Here is an 18,469-nt window from a genome sequence, read left to right as displayed (position 1 = left end):
CAGGCCTTCAAAATACAAAGTTATAGCATACATGATGATCATCAGACTCATAAGCACCTACAGATGCATGCACAAACATTTTAGTAAATATTGAATGCTCACTCAGACTTCACAGATCAGTCTTTATTCCGATATGTGTAAATATATATATATATATATGTATATATATATATATATGTATATATATATATATATATTTTTTTTAGTTAATTTTTTCATATATATAGATATAGGTATATGTATAAGTAGAGTGATTCAAAAGGAACCTATCTGAACAGCTTAATTGAAAATCATCCGGTAATAATGAATATCCTATTCAGGGTTCAAGCATTATCAGAATGACAATTTATGCATCTAATGCCAACTACTCAGATCAGGAGTATTACCCAAGAAAGTATGCACATTTTTTTTTTTGCTAGGAACAGTTACCGAAATTACCCAAATCAAACTATCAATTATTTAACATTATGCAGACTAATGCAGTTACAAAGATCGACTGAGTTGTAGTTTACTAGAACCAAAAATCCAGATTCCATTATTATCGATAACTTAACAAAGAATTTAGAAGGATTCGTAAACAGAATATATGAAAAAAAGAAGCTATTTACAAAAAAATACACACTCACGATTGTAACATATTTTAAAGTAAATATCCGAAATACAACCGAAGACCAGATCATATTATGTATGAAACAGGGTTTTCCCGTAGGCAACATCTACAGAAACCCCAAAAAAAAAAACATAAACCGGTTGATTTGAATTTCTTGCAACCTAACCAATGGAATGCAGGGTAACCGGGATACCCAGTCTGTCGAAAAAGATCTATGGCAACAGATGGTCCCTACAGTTCAAAATGTCAGCTGGAATACCTAATTGACAAACTCGAGTTTTCCGGCAACCATAACTCCCACCCTTCTTTTAATTAGGGTTACACACGAGAAACCCCAAACTCCGATACATCTAAACAGGCTTTCTTTCTTGATTAACCCAAACCACACCCGCATCCAATCAACCCCGAACAAGAAAAGTGTACAGACCCTACCTTTTCCGGCGGAAGAGTTGTCGCTGACGACTGGAGATGGCTGGCGACAGGAGGTGACCGGTGACCGAACAGCAGGTGGTCAGAAGGCCTTCCGACGACGATGACCCTGTTGGCATTGCCGCGACTATCGATCAGCCATGACTTCGCAGAGTCTCTTCCTTGAATCGTGAAAGAGAGAGATAAGAAGAGTACACGAGTGAAGGGGAAATGGCAGCGATTGCTGCTGGCGGCTGGAAAGGAACGGGAGGGGAAGCTAGGGTGTTGGCTGAGGCCATCGGTGAGCGAGAGGCCAAAGAGTGCAGGGGTGAAGGCCTCCCCTCACCCTTGCGTGATTTTAAGGGTGCGGGAGGGCGTTGATCAGGAAACCCCAGCAGAAATAGGAAGAGGGAGTGCGGCGCAGGGGAAATTTTAAAAGAACCCTCTGGCCATGCGAGTTTTTAACCCTAACGCGTTGGCAGATCCGGGTCGGATCCGGAGCCGACCCGGGTCCAAATGTATGTGTGTGTGTTTTTACCTTTTTAGCGCACCACTGTTGCGGGTTTGGTTTGACCGAACCCGTGACCCGCGACCCATCACAGCTGGGTCCAGGTTTGGGCATGTCCGGGTCCACCAGAGGATCCGGACCCGTTTTAAAACGTTTAACTTATTAGATATTTAAGTTTTTAAAATATAACTCTAATAAAATTCAGTGGATTCAGTTACATTATTATGGATCCCTACCAACTTATTATGGATCCAAAGTCCATTCGGCTTCGCAAGTCCCCTTACTAAATCTGGATCCATGGATCCAAAATTTTGATCATATGATTTGGAACTGTGGATCTAGATTACACCATTGTGGTTTCCACGTGGCTTATAACGGATCCAAGTAAATTTTAATTGGTTCCCTACCCTTTTTACCTCTCCGATGTCCAGGATCCAAAAGAAATATTGTGGGTCTAAACTTCGCATAAGCTACTACGGATCCCATGAAAGTGTTATAGATCCGATATTGAAATTTCCTCACTAAAATCCGGTTTTAACATCGTGGATCAACTCCATTTGTCCTGGATCCACTATCCAATATGACCCTGATATGGAGGATCCAATATCAAAGATCCAATCCATTTGACTGAAATCCATTATTAAATATGCAATTTAAGGTTCGTGGTCTGATATCTAAGATCCGAATGGAATATCGGAGTTCTAGACAGGATATTTGGGATCCAACATTGAAGATCCAAATAGGTTATCCAAGATCCAATTACGAATAAATAATTAAAACAATAAAATATTCTTGAATCACCTCAATGACTTAAAAATCTAAGTTTATTTTTCTGATAAAAATTGCGGGTATTACACAAACGAGTCTACCAAAAGACGAGTCTCAAAAACCTCGCATTTCAAAGATTGGTCTAAAGAACGACACCCCCATCAGTCTTGTAAAGTCCCTCACCTGGGTTACGAGATAAACAACTCTAGCACATGTGAGTCCACTGGGAGACGAACCCCTAAGACCTCGCATTTCAAAGTCAGGTTCAAGGAAGAAGAAGTGCTAGCACAGGCCAAAAGGAATATGGAAAAGATGGAGGATAAAATGAGAGAAATCCAAGAATATTTGGAACGGGAACAGAACAGAGCTGAAAGAAGAGCCCGAAAAGCCCATGAGTCGGAATGTGAGAGAGCACGATCTGACTGAGAGATAAGAACCAAACAGACTCTAGAGCTACAAGAAGAGTTGGGGAGAGTCCCAAGTGTCCGATCTGGAGAAGAGAGTCTACAGATCCCAACTGACTCGACCATGTCATCAGAAGCAGATAGAAAGATCAATTCACCGAAAGACATGGTCCAGAGTAGTGTTATTAAAAATGCACCTTGAGGGGAAGAAGTTAATCTCATTTTTTAGTACTTATTTGAGATTTTCTATTGCTTATTGGTTGTTGGTTTATAGGACATTATATTTTTCAATTATATAATTAGTTTCTCAGTTATGTAATTTTTCAATTATATAATTGGTTTTTCAGTTACGTAATCAGTTTCTCAGTTACTTTTATATGTTATTCTCATATTTTTTAGCACTGATTTGAGATTTTCTATTTCTTATTGGTTGTTACTTCATTAATAAAGCATTTCTTTATTTATTTATATTTTTAGATATTTTTTTATAATTTTTTTAAGTCTTCAAAAAAAAATTTAAGGCTTACGCTTTACGCCTCGAGGCTTACATCTTGCCTCAATTTTTGGTGGAGCATCTCGCTACGTCTCAATGCTTTTCACAACACTGGTCCAGAGCTTAACGTCAAGAATGAGATACATGGACATGGACCAGAAGGAAAACTCCATAGATGACTTTTTGCCTGAGAGATGTGACGACGATGATGATACACTCTCCAAGTTCTTGAAATTCAGTGGAGAAAGGGACACAAGTGTCAGAAATATCCACCTGCAAGGGTTAGAGATAAGGTAAAGAGAGAAGAGAGGGGTCGGCGGCAATAGGGTTTTCCCTCTTTTACTTAATATTTATAAGTGTTGTACATAGTATGACATTACGCAAGAAGTAAAAACTAATTACAAACATGCCACCGCCCACGCATCCCAAGATGGATCCTTGGAATGTGGTGCGGGTCGGATCCATGATCCAAAACTAACAGCCTCCCTCAAGTTGAGTATGGTCTTTGATCATGCTCAACTTGCCTTTGAGTGCCCAAAACTGATGAGTGGATAATCCCTTGGTAAAGATGTCAGCAACTTGCATATCTGACTGAACATATGCAGGTTCAATTTCTTTTTCTTCCACCTTTTGCCTAACAAAATGTTGATCGATCTCGATATGCTTCGTGCGACAATGAAGGATGGGATTGAAGGCAATATTAATAGCACTCTGATTATCGCAAAGAAGCATAGAGGACGAGATTGGTTCTTGTAATTCTTGCAGTAGATGTCTCACCCATGTAACCTCGGTTGTTCCTGCTGCCATTGCACGATATTCTGCTTCAGTACTAGATCGCTCCACTGCCTTTTGCTTCTTGCTACTCCATGTTACAATATTATTGCCGATAAGAATGCAATACCCCGAAACTGATCTTCGTTCGTCAGGATCACCCGCCCAGTCCGCGCCTGTGTAGGTGAATAGTCGATGCCCTGACATATAAGTTGTGTCCTTGGTGTACATCAAGCCATCTCCAATCGTACCCTTTAAATACCGAAGGATCCTTTTTACTCCTTCCATATGTACATCTGTAGGAGCATGCATAAACTGTGAAGCCTGATTGACAAAGTATGCTATGTCAGGCCTAGTGAATGTTAAGTATTGTAACATCCCTACAACTCGACGATACAAAGTAGGATCATGATAAGTAGTGCCTTCTTTTGCACTTAGCTTATGATTTAGAAGGCAAGGTGTGTTAATTGGTTTACAATTCTCCATCCCTGTAGCAAGTAAAATATCAATGGTGTACTTATGTTGGCTCAATGTAATAGTCTCATGTCGACTATCAACTTCCACACCCAAAAAATATCGCAAGGGACCCAAGTCTTTCATCTTGAATTTAGCCATCAGCATAGACTTAACCCAATATATGTGAACCTCATCACTCCCGATAATAATGATGTCATCAACATATATAAGCACCCAAACAATAGCTGAATCACTTTTAAATATGAACAATGAATGATCTAGGACACTATTAGTGAACCCATGATGCTGGATCTCCGTGGAAAAACTCTCAAACCAAGATCGAGAAGCTTGTTTCAAGCCATAAAGAGAGCGTCGAAGTTTACATACCCAATTGGATGAATCATGCATACTATAACCAGATGGCTGCTCTATGTAAACTTTTTCCTTTAGTTCACCATGCAAAAAGGCATTTTTAACATCAAGTTGACTGAGTGACCATCCATGTTGTAATGCCAATGCAATGATAATCCTGACGATGCCCAATTTTACGACTGGGCTGAACGTTTCATCGTAGTCCTGCCGATACTGTTGTGTGAAGCCTCGTGCGACCAAACGAGCTTTATAGCGCTCAACACTGCCATCCGGTTTGTGCTTGATCTTGTACACCCATTTGGACCCTACAACATTCTTGTTATCTGGCCTTGGTACAATTTCCCATGTATTGCATTCATGCAATGCTTCCATTTCCTCATTCATCGCCTCTACCCAGGCACGGGAATGTACAACATCATGAAAAGAGGAAGGTTCTGTTTCTTTGGACACTCTGGTTAGAAATGTTTGAAAATCCAAAGAGAAATTGTTAAAACTTACCCAACGATCTATAGGATGTCTAATCCGAGTGGAACGTCGTAGAGGAGTCTCATCATTGACTGGATGAGCTCTACGAGAATAAACAAGACCAGAAAAACGTGAGGATGTTGTTGTAGGAGGAATGTCTTCCATATGCGGTTCCACATCGAAAGCATAGGGTTCATTGTCAGTCAATAAAGATGAATCCTCATAAGGCAACCAGTCATATAAAAGTGAGTCACTGAGCCAAGGATCATAACTGTCTTGTGTATCTGTGGAAGATGAACCCAGAGTGTCAAAATTTTCATCATAAAAAACAACATTTCTAGATACCCGAATTTTGCCTGTATGAGGATCATAACACCTGTATCCCTTATATTCATCTGCATACCCAAGAAACTTGCACTGTACAACTCTATCTTGAAACTTATTTCTCAATGAATGATCAATGTGAACATAACATACACAATCAAAAGGATGTAGTTCTTCATATGATGGATGACAATTATAAAGAACAAAGTATGGAGAATTATCTTCAAGGATGGTCATGGGCAACCTGTTGATAACGTAAACAACTGTATGGAAAGCCTCGGTCCAAAGAGAGAAGGGAATACCCACAGTGTGCATCATGCTCAAGGTTGTCTCAACAATATGCCTGTGTTTTCTCTCAGCTACTCCATTATGTTGAGGGGTATGAGGGCAAGAAATGTTACGTGTAATGTCATGCTCCTTCAAATATTCACTAAAATCATGGGATATGTATTCTCCCCCCATCACACTGGAAATATACAACATTGGTATTGAATTGGTTTTGGACTAGTGCATGAAACTGTTTGAACTTGAAAACTTCATGTTTGTTTTTCATGAAGTAAATCCAACTAAAACTAGTGTAAGAATCAGGAAAGAGTACATAGTATCGAGATCCAGAAAGAGAGGCAGTGGGCGCAGGACCCCAAATATCTGAGCATATAATCTCAAAAGGCTTTGTTGCTCTTTTATTGATACTATGAAAAGGAAGTACATGACTTTTGCATAAATGACAACTTGGACATTTTGACTTTAAACTGACTGCGGGTATTAGACCTTTAGCAGACAACTTGTCAAGAAAAACTTGACTACAATGACCTAAACGAAGATGCCATAAGTCTGGCTTATTAAGTTTCAAGACTCTAGATGAAGAACTATGATCTGTGGATCGACTCAAAAATGTTGGAAAGGAAGGAGCTGAAGAAGTCACGGCTACGGAAGACGACGTCTTCAAAGGCACATGAGATTCTTCAAAGACGTACATGTTTCTGCGCCGTTCACCTTTAGCGAGCGTCTTCTTGGTGTGAAGATCCTTAAGATAAACAGAAGGAGTAAATTCAACGGAAGAATTTGTTTCATCAACTAATTTAGACACAGATAGAATATTCTTTTGAATAGCAGGTGTGAGTAAGACATTTGACAAGAGTAATTGAGATTCAGGTAAAGAAAAGGAGACATTTCCAGTGTGAGAGATGGGGTGGTGAGATCCATCTCCTAGGACTATAGTGTCATTTCCAGTATAAGGAGTCAAGTGAGAAAATTTACTTGCATCAGAAGTAACATGTGTTGTTGCCCCTGAATCAATATATCATATACCATCATCATTTTGACACAAGTTCATCTGATTGAAAGTAGTCATAAGGATATTTTGTATGTCCTGTGGAAGAACCTGTCCCTGAGGAGTGCGTGCAAACGTATGAGTTGCCCTCTGCCCTGGCCTCCCTGTTTTGTTCCGGTTCTGAGGATTGTACCAGCAATTTGCTTTAACATGTCCCCGCTTGTTGCATAGAAAACAAGTAGGAACACGTCCCCCTCGTGGTACACTGCCTGAGCCAAGGCCTCCTCCAGCTGGTGTAGGTAGTAATCCTCCTTTGTTTATAGTTGTTTCATTTGGACGAGGAGGAGTAAATGAGGCTCCTGTTTGAATAGGCGTATGTGCCATCATCACAGGATGAGTATCATCTGACGCGTGTTCCTGATTTAAACTGACCTCATATTGCAAAAGCTTAGATTGAAGATCATCAAAACATGGAAGAACTGAGACAACCTGGAGTGTTGTGCAAAACATGCGATATTCAGGTCCAAGGCTACCTAATACCTGTTGTACCATGTCCTTATCTGATACAGGACTTCCAATGGCAGCTAACTGATCTGTAATAACCCTGACATCCCCCATGAACTCTGTAATAGATTTGTTTCCTTTTCGCATGGATTAGAATTGCCACTTGAGTTGCAAAGCCCGAGATTCAGAAATCTGAGAAAAGGAATGAGCTAGTCCATTCCACAACTCGGCAGCAGATTGATCATCAGAAATAGTTTGTAAAACACGATCAGAAAGTGTGGAAGTTATGTAAACAACTAATGTTTGATCCCGTTGTACCCATATGTCATAAGCAGGATTGGTGGTTCGAAGTTGACTCACCTTCCCATCTTCACATGTTATTTCTTGCATGATATGTGTAGGTGGGGCGGGTGATCGCCCATCTAGATGCCCATAAAGACCATGACTGCGAATAAAGGGCACAATCTGACGTTTCCAAAGTAAGTAGTTATCATAAGATAACTTGTGGGTCATGAGGTGAGTAAGAAAACTAGGGTTCAACTTGGAATCCATGGATTATATGAAGAATGTGAAGCCAAAACTGTTCTAACAGTGTATTGAAGAGGAGACAGCAATGCTGTGTGCTGAAAATAATATCAGCACACACGTTATTCAGAGAAAGAGGAAAGCAGCAATGTTACTGTGTGCTGAAAATGATACCACCACACACGTTACACAGAGAAAAAGAAACAACAATGCTGCTGTGTGCTGAAAATGATATCAGCACACACGTTACACAGAGAAAAGGAAGCAACAATGTTGTTGTGTGCTGAAAAAGATATAAGCACACACGTTACACAAAGAATAGTAACGTGCGAACCAGAAAAAGGGAAAGAATCAAAAATATTTTGGGGAGAAAACAAAAACTCGGCAGACTGAAACAGGATGTTAAGACGTGCGTACCAGAAATATTGAGAATGAGAAGAACCAAAAAGAAAAACTGGAATGACGTGAAAGATTTATAAGAAAAAGGAGGAAAGAAGCAAAACTGATTAAGGAAGAAGGGACAGAAATAAACCTACGTTCTTTAGCAGCACGTGTTGGTCTTTAGAGGCCTTCTAGATGATTGATTTTCGCGCCTGTACTCTGATACCATGTCAGAAATATCCACCTGCAAGGGTTAGAGATGAGGTAAAGAGAGAAGAGAGGGGTCGGCGGCAATAGGGTTTTCACTCTTTTACTTAATATTTATAAGTGTTGTACATAGTATGACATTACACAAGAAGTAAAAACTAATTACAAACATGCCACCGCCCACGCATCCCAAGATGGATCCTTGGAATGTGGTGCGGGTCGGATCCATGATCCAAAACTAACAACAAGGACTCACTTGTCCTTGTTCATAGGAAGTATAGCCAAATATCAAAACAATGATAGGGGGCTAATTAATTGGTTCCCTAGAAGCCTGAAGAGAGAGGCACTAGAATGGTTTGTCACCATAAACCTCCAAAATATAAGAGAATTCAAGCGTATCATAAATTTGTTAATGGAGATGTTCAAATTCAATCTAGAAGCCCTCCGCACCATCAGTCAGTTATACGATCTGAAGCAAAAAGAGAAATGTGCCCATGAATTCATAAATCGATGGCAATCTATGGCCACTAGGATGAAGGAGCCGATCTCAGACTCTCATGCACTGGTCATCCTGATGGACAACTTCTCTCAACCACTACGAAGCCTGATCAACATGGCTCAAGTTGAAACGTATGCCGAACTATCAAGAAGGCTAAAACCTTCGAGGTAGGCATGAAGAGAAGAGTGTACAATGGGTTACTCAAGAACAACGAAGAGCACAACATCTATAGGAAGTCAGACTCGTCTAAGGGCTAGGTCAACGTTGTAAGAACCTCAGAACAAAACTCCATAAAGAACAACAATAAGGGATGGAAGACAGACAATCAAAAAGGCTCTCCAAAGAAAAAAACGAGAACGGATATGGGTGCAATCCTAAGTAGACCAGAGATCAAACATTTGCCAAGTTCGAGCAACCTCTGTCAGAGGTCTGTCATAAGTCCAGGATTTGCTATTACAAGATGGCCTACTCAAGCAATCCAAAGTGTCTAACTCACCGCAAATGAAAGGAAACGTTGCAGCTAAGTACTGCTGATATTACAGAGCTGTAGGGCACGACACCGAAGAATATTTTATCCTGAGACATATTATCCAAGACCACATAGACAGTGGGGAACTACATCTAAACGAAGAACAACCAGAGCCAAGCAATAATGATCGCACCAAAGAAAAGGCGGTTCGAGTTTGTGAAGCGAGTGAAAACTGGTTCTCGGATAACAGTATGAAACAAGGGTTCTCTGTCAACACAATGGTCTATATTCCATAGGCCTTTATCAGTAGTAATCATTCATGTTAGATGCCTCTGATACCCAAATTTATTACCAAGGAGGGCAAAGGGTACAAGGAAGAGGAATTTCATGGAAGAATCAGGAAGCCAGTCGAATAAATGTGATGTATCTGGATGCACCTGACAATAATCACACCAAGGCTCCTTCCCTAACGTTCATCATGAAAAAGGACAACCTCCTTGAACAGTCTTCATTTTCTAAACCCGAAGGGCAAACTAACATGGCAATCGTTCAGTCAAAAGAAGAAATGACTCTGTTAGCAAGCTTAATTGTAAGTGAGGAATCATCCAATTCGGGCCATGCGTCAACCAAAAACATTTTCAAAAGACTTAAGGTCATAAGAGAATCTCTTCCAGCCGCACCTAGAATGAGAACCCAAGGTCTCGACCACAAAGGGCTCAAACAAAAAAAGGGCAAAAGAGAGAAGCTCATGTGGGTTCTGAAAGAGCAATCCAGAAAGGGGTTAATCAACGTCGGCTCTGTAGGGAGGCCCATCATAAGAGATGACACATGACTAGCATTTTCATTGCCTCAACTCAGCCAGGGTTCACAAAGGACAAGCAACAATTCGAGCTCATCTTCCTATCTGTCTGTAAAGGGCCATCATGCTTAGAAAAGGGCAATCACATATCAAGGTCAGACCACCATGGTCAGGAGAAGAAAAGATCTTTAACATGGGTCATCATCCCACGACCCCAAGTAAGCTTCCAAAACTGGGATCTTGTAAAATAGTCTTTTGAAAAACAAAAAAAATAAAAAAAAACCAAAAAAATGAAAATTTTCAAAATCCAAAAAAATTGAAATATTCCAAAAAAAATATAAGAAAATTCAAAAAGATTTTTTATGGTCCATCACAGAAGCATGCTATTCCTGTTGACAAAACCAAGAAAGCTTTTGTTAGGTTTTCAGACAATTCTCAATTATGGCTTTCTATCTATGTCACATGGGTGCGGGTGCGGGTGCGGGTGCGGGTGCGGGTGCGGGTGCGGGTGCGACACGGGTGCGGCGCAATTCCAAAAAATTTGGACACGGGGACTCGGCTATATATATATATATATTAAAAAATATATATTATAAATATATATATTTTAAATATTATAATTATATATATAACAATAAATTAACACATAAAGATTGTAAATTTTAAAGCAAAAAAAAAGCAATTCTTAACAACACAAACTTACCAAAATATAACACATAAAGAAGCTTGTGAGTGTGATAAACAACAAAACTTATCATAAATCTGCCTCATCGTCTGAATTAGAAGGAAGAACAGGATCGAGGTAGTCCATGTTGAGAGTATGTAAATTATGTTCTCCCTCCAAGTCAAAATCTTCTGGATTTACATCCCAATTCTTGGATGGTCCACAACTGCATCAAAAAATCACTATATTAGTATCTAACTTAAAACTTTGAATACAAATATGAAATATTTAAATACAAACTTTGAATACAAAGAAAAAAAAGTACCTATACTCTTCTTTGGTGCGGCGAGAAATTAATCGTAGATTTGAGTGAACATATACCAAATCCTCTGCTCTTTTACTAGTGAGTTTGTTTCTTTTAATGTTGTGAATTTGAGCATATGTACTCCAATTTCTTTCACAACAAGATGATGTAGTAGGTTGGGATAACAACTTCATTGCAAGACGTTGCAGATTTGGTGTCTCTGATCGATATGTTGCCCACCAATTAAGGGGATCTTCCTCGTCCCTTGCCACAAGTGCTGCTAAAGAATCAAATCTTCCAGTAGAAAACTTGCCAAACTCACTATTTACAACCTTAAACATGTGAGGATCATTAAAAACTCTTCCCAAATATATCATTATATTTCTTGATATCTCAGGATCTTCATTTGGAGAAACACGACCAACACCTGCTGTCAACCATTTTTTTGCATAGTATTTTGGATTGAGAGAGTGTGCCATGCAATGCAAGGGTGTATTGCTTTTATCCCATCTTCTCACTAAAACTGAATGTACATGATTGTAAAATTCTGAATCATCAAGTGCAATATCTTTCTTCTCATGTTTAAAAATGATACTTTGAACTTTTTCAATCATATTTTCCCACATTTCATAAATTCTATGAAGCATGGGTACATCTCTGTCAACTTCTCTCAGCATTTCCCAAATAGGCTCTGTAAATTCAACAAAATATGTAATTTTATCCCACCAAAAATCATCACAGATGCATTTTTTGATAGCTTGAGCCTTGACATCATCTTCAGTACGATAAAAATCCCAATCTTGATCAGCCACCATCATCATCAATGCATTCTTGAGTTGCTTAATTCTTTTTATCATAACAATTAGAGAAGCAAAACGAGTTTCAGCAACTTTCAGTAACTTGAGATCAGAATGCCTATTAAATATAGAAAGGGCATGATGATGGTTTACAACAAAATTTCTAATATTTCGAACATCATGCTCTATTTCCTCAATCCATAAGCACATTTCATGTGCATGTGCATCATCTTTTGATGGATTGCATATACTCTTAAGTGCCAAATTTAAACTGTGTGCTGCACAAGGAGTCCAAAAAATATGTGAATATGTATCTTCACTTGCCAAATTCATTCCTGCACGACTGCAAACTGGAGCATTGTCAGTAATGATTTGCACCACACTTTCTTCACCCACTTCTTTTATCACTTCAACAAATAATCTCTTTAAATATTCAGCATCTTTATACTCTCCAGATGCATCAACAGTCTTCAAAAAGATTGGCCCATTTAGTGAATAAGCAATGAAGTTTATCAGTGGTCGCCTTTGTATATCAGTCCACCCATCAGAAACAATCGACACTCCATGTCGTTTCCATGCAAATTTTTGGGTCTCTAGCAAGTCTTCAATTCTATTTTTTTCCTCTGCAAGAAGGACTGTTCTTAGTTTTTCTGAACTAGGAGGCACGTAACCACTCAAATTGCAATTAGCCAAAGATGTAATCATATCTTTCCAATATGGACTTCTAGCTACATTAAAAGGAATTGAGCTTGAGTAAAAGAATCGACCAATCTTTTTATCAATTTCTGCTCTTGCCATGTTTTTGAATGACGCTTGTATTGTTTTATTGCTTTCCATCTTTCTTTTCTTTAAAAGCTCTTCTTGTGTATCACTAGCAGTAGGAAAAGACAAATTAATCGAATCGCTTTTCATCTCTGCAATTTTCTTCTTTTCAGCTTCCTCTTGTTCTTTTTTTAATTGCTTTAACATGTCTTTGTCAACCCCAGAACATGCCCTAATTCCTTGACCACGAATATGCAAAAGATGTACTTTCACACGCGTATAAGAACCTGTGAAAACAGTCTTACATAGATTACAATGAAACTGCACATTCCCACCACCACCACTACTAGCTTTTATCCCTTTTGTCACAAGTCTCCAAAGTGGTTGAGAAACATCTAATTCAGGGTTAGAACTTGAACCAAATGTATTGACACTACCGCTAGAACTCGCCATTATATCTGAAAAGTGAAAACTGAAAAGAAAATAATTAAATAAGTAAATAAAATAAAGTTAATAAAACAGGGAATATTGGAGGGGCCGAGCCCCTCTTCTGCGAGCAGAGGGTGCAGGGAGGGGGGGCGAGCCCCTCCTCTGCGAGCAGAGGGTGCAGGGAGGGGCCGAGCCCCTCCTCTGCGAGCAGAGGGTGCAGGGAGGGGCCGAGCCCCTCCCCTGCGAGCAGAGGGTGCAGGGAGGGGGGCCGAGCCCCTCTTCTGCGTGCAAAGGGTGCAGGGAGGGGGGCCGAGCCCCTCCTCTGCGAGCAGATGGTGCAGAGCCCCTCCCCTGCGAGCAGAGGGTGCAGGGAGGGGCCGAGCCCCTTCCCTGCGAGCAGAGGGTGCAGGGAGGGGCCGAGCCCCTCCCCTGCGAGCCGAGGGTGCAGGGAGGGGGGCCGAGCCCCTCCCCTGCGAGCAGATGGTGCAGGGAGGGGAGCCGAGCCCCTCCTCTGCGAGCAGATGGTGCAGGGAGGGGCCGAGCCCCTCCCCTGCGAGCAGAGGGTGCAAAGAGGGGCCGAGCCCCTCCCCTGCGAGCAGAGGATGCAGGGAGGGGGGCCGAGCCCCTCCCCTGCGAATCGAGGGTGCAGGGAGGGGGGCCGAGCCCCTCCCCTGCGAGCAGAGGCTGCAGGGAGGGGCCGAGCCCCTCCCCTGCGAGCAGAGGGTGCAGGGAGGGGCCGAGCCCCTCCCCTGCGAGCCGAGGGTGCAGGGAGGGGGGCCGAGCCCCTCCCCTGCGAGCAGATGGTGCAGGGAGGGGGGCTGAGCCCCTCCTCTACGAGCAGATGGTGCAGGGAGGGGCCGAGCCCCTCCCCTGCGAGCAGAGGGTGCAGGGAGGGGGGCCGAGCCCCTCCCCTGCGAATCGAGGGTGCAGGGAGGGGGGCCGAGCCCCTCCCCTGCGAGCAGAGGGTGCAGGGAGGGGCCGAGCCCCTCCCCTGCGAGCAGAGGGTGCAGGAAGGGGGGCCGAGCCCCTCCTCTGCGAGCAGAGGGTGCAGGGAGGGAGGCTACGAGCAGGGTCGACATACCTGACGGAGGAGGAACCGGTGGCTGCCTGTCGCCGGAGTTCGGATCGCCGGCGTGGTTGCAGGAGAAAGCTGCAGGGGCTGAGGGGGAGAGGCAAAATCGAGAGGGTAAGCCCCTCTCCCTGTCGATAAACCCCTTTTAGGGTTCGGCTGCCAAAAAAAAATTGGATCTGGGTCGGGTTTGGACCCGACCCGACCCGGATCCAAAACAAAATTGAAAACTCGAACTGGACAATTTTGGACTCGGTCAAAGTTGACCGAGTCCAAAATGTGGTCGGACTCGGCCCGGACTCGTTGACCGAGTCTGACTCGGAGTTGACAGAGTCCGGGCCGAGTCCAAAGCCGCACCCGAGTCCGCACCCGAGTCCGTGCGTGTCGACGCGGGTGCGGCAACCCTTTAGCCGAGTCCGTGTGACATAGCTTTCTATACAAAATCATGTGGAGGCATGTCAAAGGAGTCTGAACCTACCTAAAACCCAATGATAGGGCATTGTAAAGTCATTTCAAAGTTTAAATCTCTTAGACAAGAAAGAACCTTTAGCAGCCAAGCATACATCCCAAACTAGTTTGACCTTGTTCGACAAGACCCAAATGGTCTTGAAATCTTGGTTTACCTCTGAACACTGATCCGACCTCGTTCGACGAGACTACACAGCGATCCCCACATCTTAGTCATCCTTGAACTGATCCGACCTCGTTCGGCAAGACACACAATGGTCTTAGCAGTCCAGTTCACCTTGACTTCCATAAGTCATAGGAAGAAGATAGAACTTTATCATAATGCAAAGCATAGCATTGACAGATCATTAAAAGTCAGAGATTTCTCATAAAACAGAATCAGCTCTTCACAACGGTCCTTCCTGCAAGTGTATCCCTACACAGGAGAGTCTATCATATAGAACATTCAATTCTTATGAGAAAATAAAGTAGCGATACAATGAGGCCAAGAGACTTTAATAGAATAATTTCAGCTCATGAGTCTAAAAGGATGAATTATAGGGGCATGATATTATTACCAATGCATGAATATAGAGCCTGTGGAACCCACCTAGGCAACCAACTTTCCAGAAAAAGGGTTGGGTGTTGAACACCTTCAATGCTAATCTGCTTCATAGGTTGGCCTCTTGAGGAGTCTTTTTCTTTTATCTCGATAGGAAAAAATATTGAAAAAGAGAAAAAGAAGAAAAGTATAAAAAAAAATATCAAAAACTAAAAAAAGCAAAGCATAAAAAAGAGCAATGCATTTAGGCTGACACCTACTCCGAGTCCATGGCGAGGTGGCAAACTCCGATCATGAGGCTGCCTTATGGGTAGAGGTTGGAATAAAAAAATGTGTGCTAGGAGAAAACCAATACTTACCTCTAGACCTATGGCAAGGTGACAGGCTCCAGTCATATGGCCTTTGAAGCCTAAGGTTGGATAGCAAGGGGCATCCCTCCTAAACTGAGAAGCCATGAGACCCATGGTTTTCAGGACTAAGGATGGCAAAAGTGAGGAATCAAACCTTCCAAGATAAAAATAAAGACTCTAAGAAACTTACGTAAGAGAAATACGTGTAATTGAATGCATTTTCATCGAACCCTAATCCTTTAGAATTCAAGCTTTAGTGGGACCATCAGACCTAACAAGAATGCCATGAGACTTAATCTCTGTAAAGAAATGGTGGTCTTCCACAAATGCACTTGAATCCACCAAAAGAATGTCTAAGAAGACACTTCAAGCAAACCCATAAAAGGGTATAAAAGGAAGAACACAACAATAAATAAATAAATCTTTATTGATAATAAAAATGCTTAAGAAGTATTTCAAGTGCTTTACAATGGAGGGGTTCACCCCTATTTATACAAAGAGAATGGGTTCAGAGAGGACACTTTGAGCTCTCCCAAAAGAGTCGTTGGACTCTAATCCAACGACTCTTAATGTAGCCGTTGGACTAGAGTCCAACGGCTAGACCCTTAGTCAAGTTCTAACTAGAACTTGACTAAGTTCCATAGCTAATTAAATGTGAACTACATATGAAAATAAAGAGAAATAAATTAAAGAAAATAATAAAATATTAAAAATATATATAATAATAATATAATATATTATTATTATTATATATGTTCCATTACACTTTACATTTTAACACTCCCCCTCAAATTTACGGTACAATGAGCGAAAGTTTGTCTAAGAGAAAGTGAAATCTGAGAGCAGCGAGAGGCTTGGTGAAAAAGTCTGCTAATTGATACTATGATGTGACATATGACATATCAATGGTTCCATGTAAATATTTCTCTCTAACGTAGTGAGAGACCATTTAAATATGTTTGATGCACTCGTGAAATGTTCGGTTGCTTGTAATGTAGATCACACTCTTGTTGTCATAGCATATACGTGAAGCTTGTGTTGCTTCAACTCCTATGTCGGCAAGCAGACGTCTGCGCCAAACTACTTCAATTATTATGGTTGCCATGGCTCGATATTCAGCTTCTTTAGATAAGAGGGAGACCTGCTGCTTTTTGCATCTCCACGAGATTAATGATTCACCTAGAAAAACACAGAAGCCAATAGTTGAGTGTTTGTTATTGGGATCACCTCCCCAATCAGCATCGGTATATGCAATTAGATCTAGAGAGGAGGTAGAAGACAAGAAAAATCCTCGTGAAAGAGATGACTTAATATATCTAACAATACACAAAACAACTCCCATGTGAACTATGGTGGGAGCATGTTGGAGCTGGCTGGTTGTGTGTACAGCGTGTATTATGTCTGATCTTGTAATGGAAAGATAGGAAAGTACTCGATAAGCTGTCTATAAGGAGTAGGATCCTCAAAAGGTTCTCCATCATCAATTTTCATCTTAACGTTAACAACTTCTGGAGTATCAACTTTCTTATCAGTTGTAATTCTAGACCTGAAAACAATATCAAAAGCAAACTTAGATTAAGACATTAAATACCCATGAGGGGAATAAGCAACTTCAATTCCTAAAAAATATCTTAATAGACCTAAATCAATCATTTCAAAATGAGTTTTAAGAAGTTTTTTGATATTTTCAACTCTCTGTTTATCGCCTCCGGTGATGATCATGTCATCCATATAAAGAAGAAGCACTATAATTCCTGCATCAAAATTCTTAATAAACAAAGCAGTGTCGGTCAAATAGGATTGAAAACCAATATTAAGCATAACCTGACTAAATCTGTCATACCAAGCTTTTGGTGCCTGTTTAAGACCATAAAAAATCTTTTCTAAACGAAGAACTTTATCCTTGAGAATACTAATACCGGTTGGGGCTTCCATGTACACTTCTTCAACTAACTTATCATTTAGAAATGCATTTTTGACATCCATCTGAAATATGAGTCATTTTCTAATGGAAGTCAAGGCAATTAAGGTTCTAACAGCGGTCATACGAGCAACTGGGGCAAAGGTTTCTTCATAATCGATGCCATATTCTTGAGCATAGCCTTTGGCCACCAATCGAGCTTTATATCTTTCAAGAGTTCCATCACTCTTGATTTTAACTTTATAAACCCATCGACAACCTATAGGTTTCTTACCTAGTAGAAGATCTTGAATAGTCCAAGTAGAAGCATTTTCAGGTGCATCTAACTCAGTTTCCATGGCTTCTACCCATTCCACACGATTTTTGGCTTGAGAGTACAATGATGGCTCCTCATATGAGTGTATTAATGCAATAACTGCCCTACATGTTGGTGAAAAGGATTCATATGACACAAAATTTTCAGGAGGCCTTGAAACTCGAGATGACCTTCTGGTAGATGCTTGAGAATATTTTTTTAGTGCATATGAAAGATTTGACTCTCTTCGTCTAGAATATTGTAAACTAACATCCCTATGGTCTTGTTCCTCATTATTGTCATTATGCATTGATCATTGTCAAAGTCACATTCAATATCACATTCAGCAGGTTTTGAAGTCAAATCTATTAGGATGGAATATTCAGTGACTTCCTTAGGTTTTTCAAAATCAAAGAAGTTTTTTTTTCCAAAAAACGATACACTTCTTGATACGTATAGTTTTTTATTTTGAAAATCAAAGCACCTATAGCCTTTTTTATTATCGGCATATCCTAAAAAGGCACAGGGAACCGCACGGGGGGAGAGTTTGTCAATTTTGTTAGTGAAAACAAAGCACTTGCATCCAAACACTCTCAATCTAGAGTAATCTGGAGAAAGTTTCACTAGTTTTTC

At 40.9% G+C, this 18,469-nt stretch overlaps 2 protein-coding genes across 3 annotated transcripts in view; both read right to left on the bottom strand.

The window, feature by feature from the left end:
• LOC149838074 (serine/threonine-protein kinase CTR1-like) overlaps positions 1 to 18,469 on the bottom strand; it is a 75,225-nt gene that overhangs the window by 35,686 nt on the left and 21,070 nt on the right. The window lies entirely within an intron of this gene.
• Positions 10,953 to 13,347, bottom strand: LOC149838075 (uncharacterized). The gene is made up of 2 exons (XM_090006355.1): positions 11,226 to 13,347; positions 10,953 to 11,126 (listed from the first exon to the last, which is right to left on the bottom strand). The coding sequence occupies exons 1-2, from the start codon at positions 13,214 to 13,216 to the stop codon at positions 10,991 to 10,993; spliced, it is 2,127 nt and encodes a 708-aa protein (XP_089862481.1). The 5' UTR covers positions 13,217 to 13,347; the 3' UTR covers positions 10,953 to 10,990.

The sequence above is a fragment of the Nuphar pumila genome, chromosome 5, assembly GCF_984573655.1.
Source record: "Nuphar pumila chromosome 5, dmNupPumi1.hap1.1, whole genome shotgun sequence".
Lineage (NCBI taxonomy): Eukaryota > Viridiplantae > Streptophyta > Magnoliopsida > Nymphaeales > Nymphaeaceae > Nuphar > Nuphar pumila.
This window is presented reverse-complemented; position numbering and strand designations above follow the sequence as displayed.

What these genes read in the sequence shown, in the direction of transcription:
- LOC149838075 (XM_090006355.1), bottom strand. Translation starts at nt 13,216, where the DNA reads ATGGCGAGTTCTAGCGGTAGTGTCAATACATTTGGTTCAAGTTCTAAC. An exon ending in CGCACCAAAGAAGAGTATAG is followed by an intron (nt 11,127 to 11,225) that starts GTACTTTTTTTT and finishes TTTTTGATGCAG; the next exon opens with TTGTGGACCATCCAAGAATT.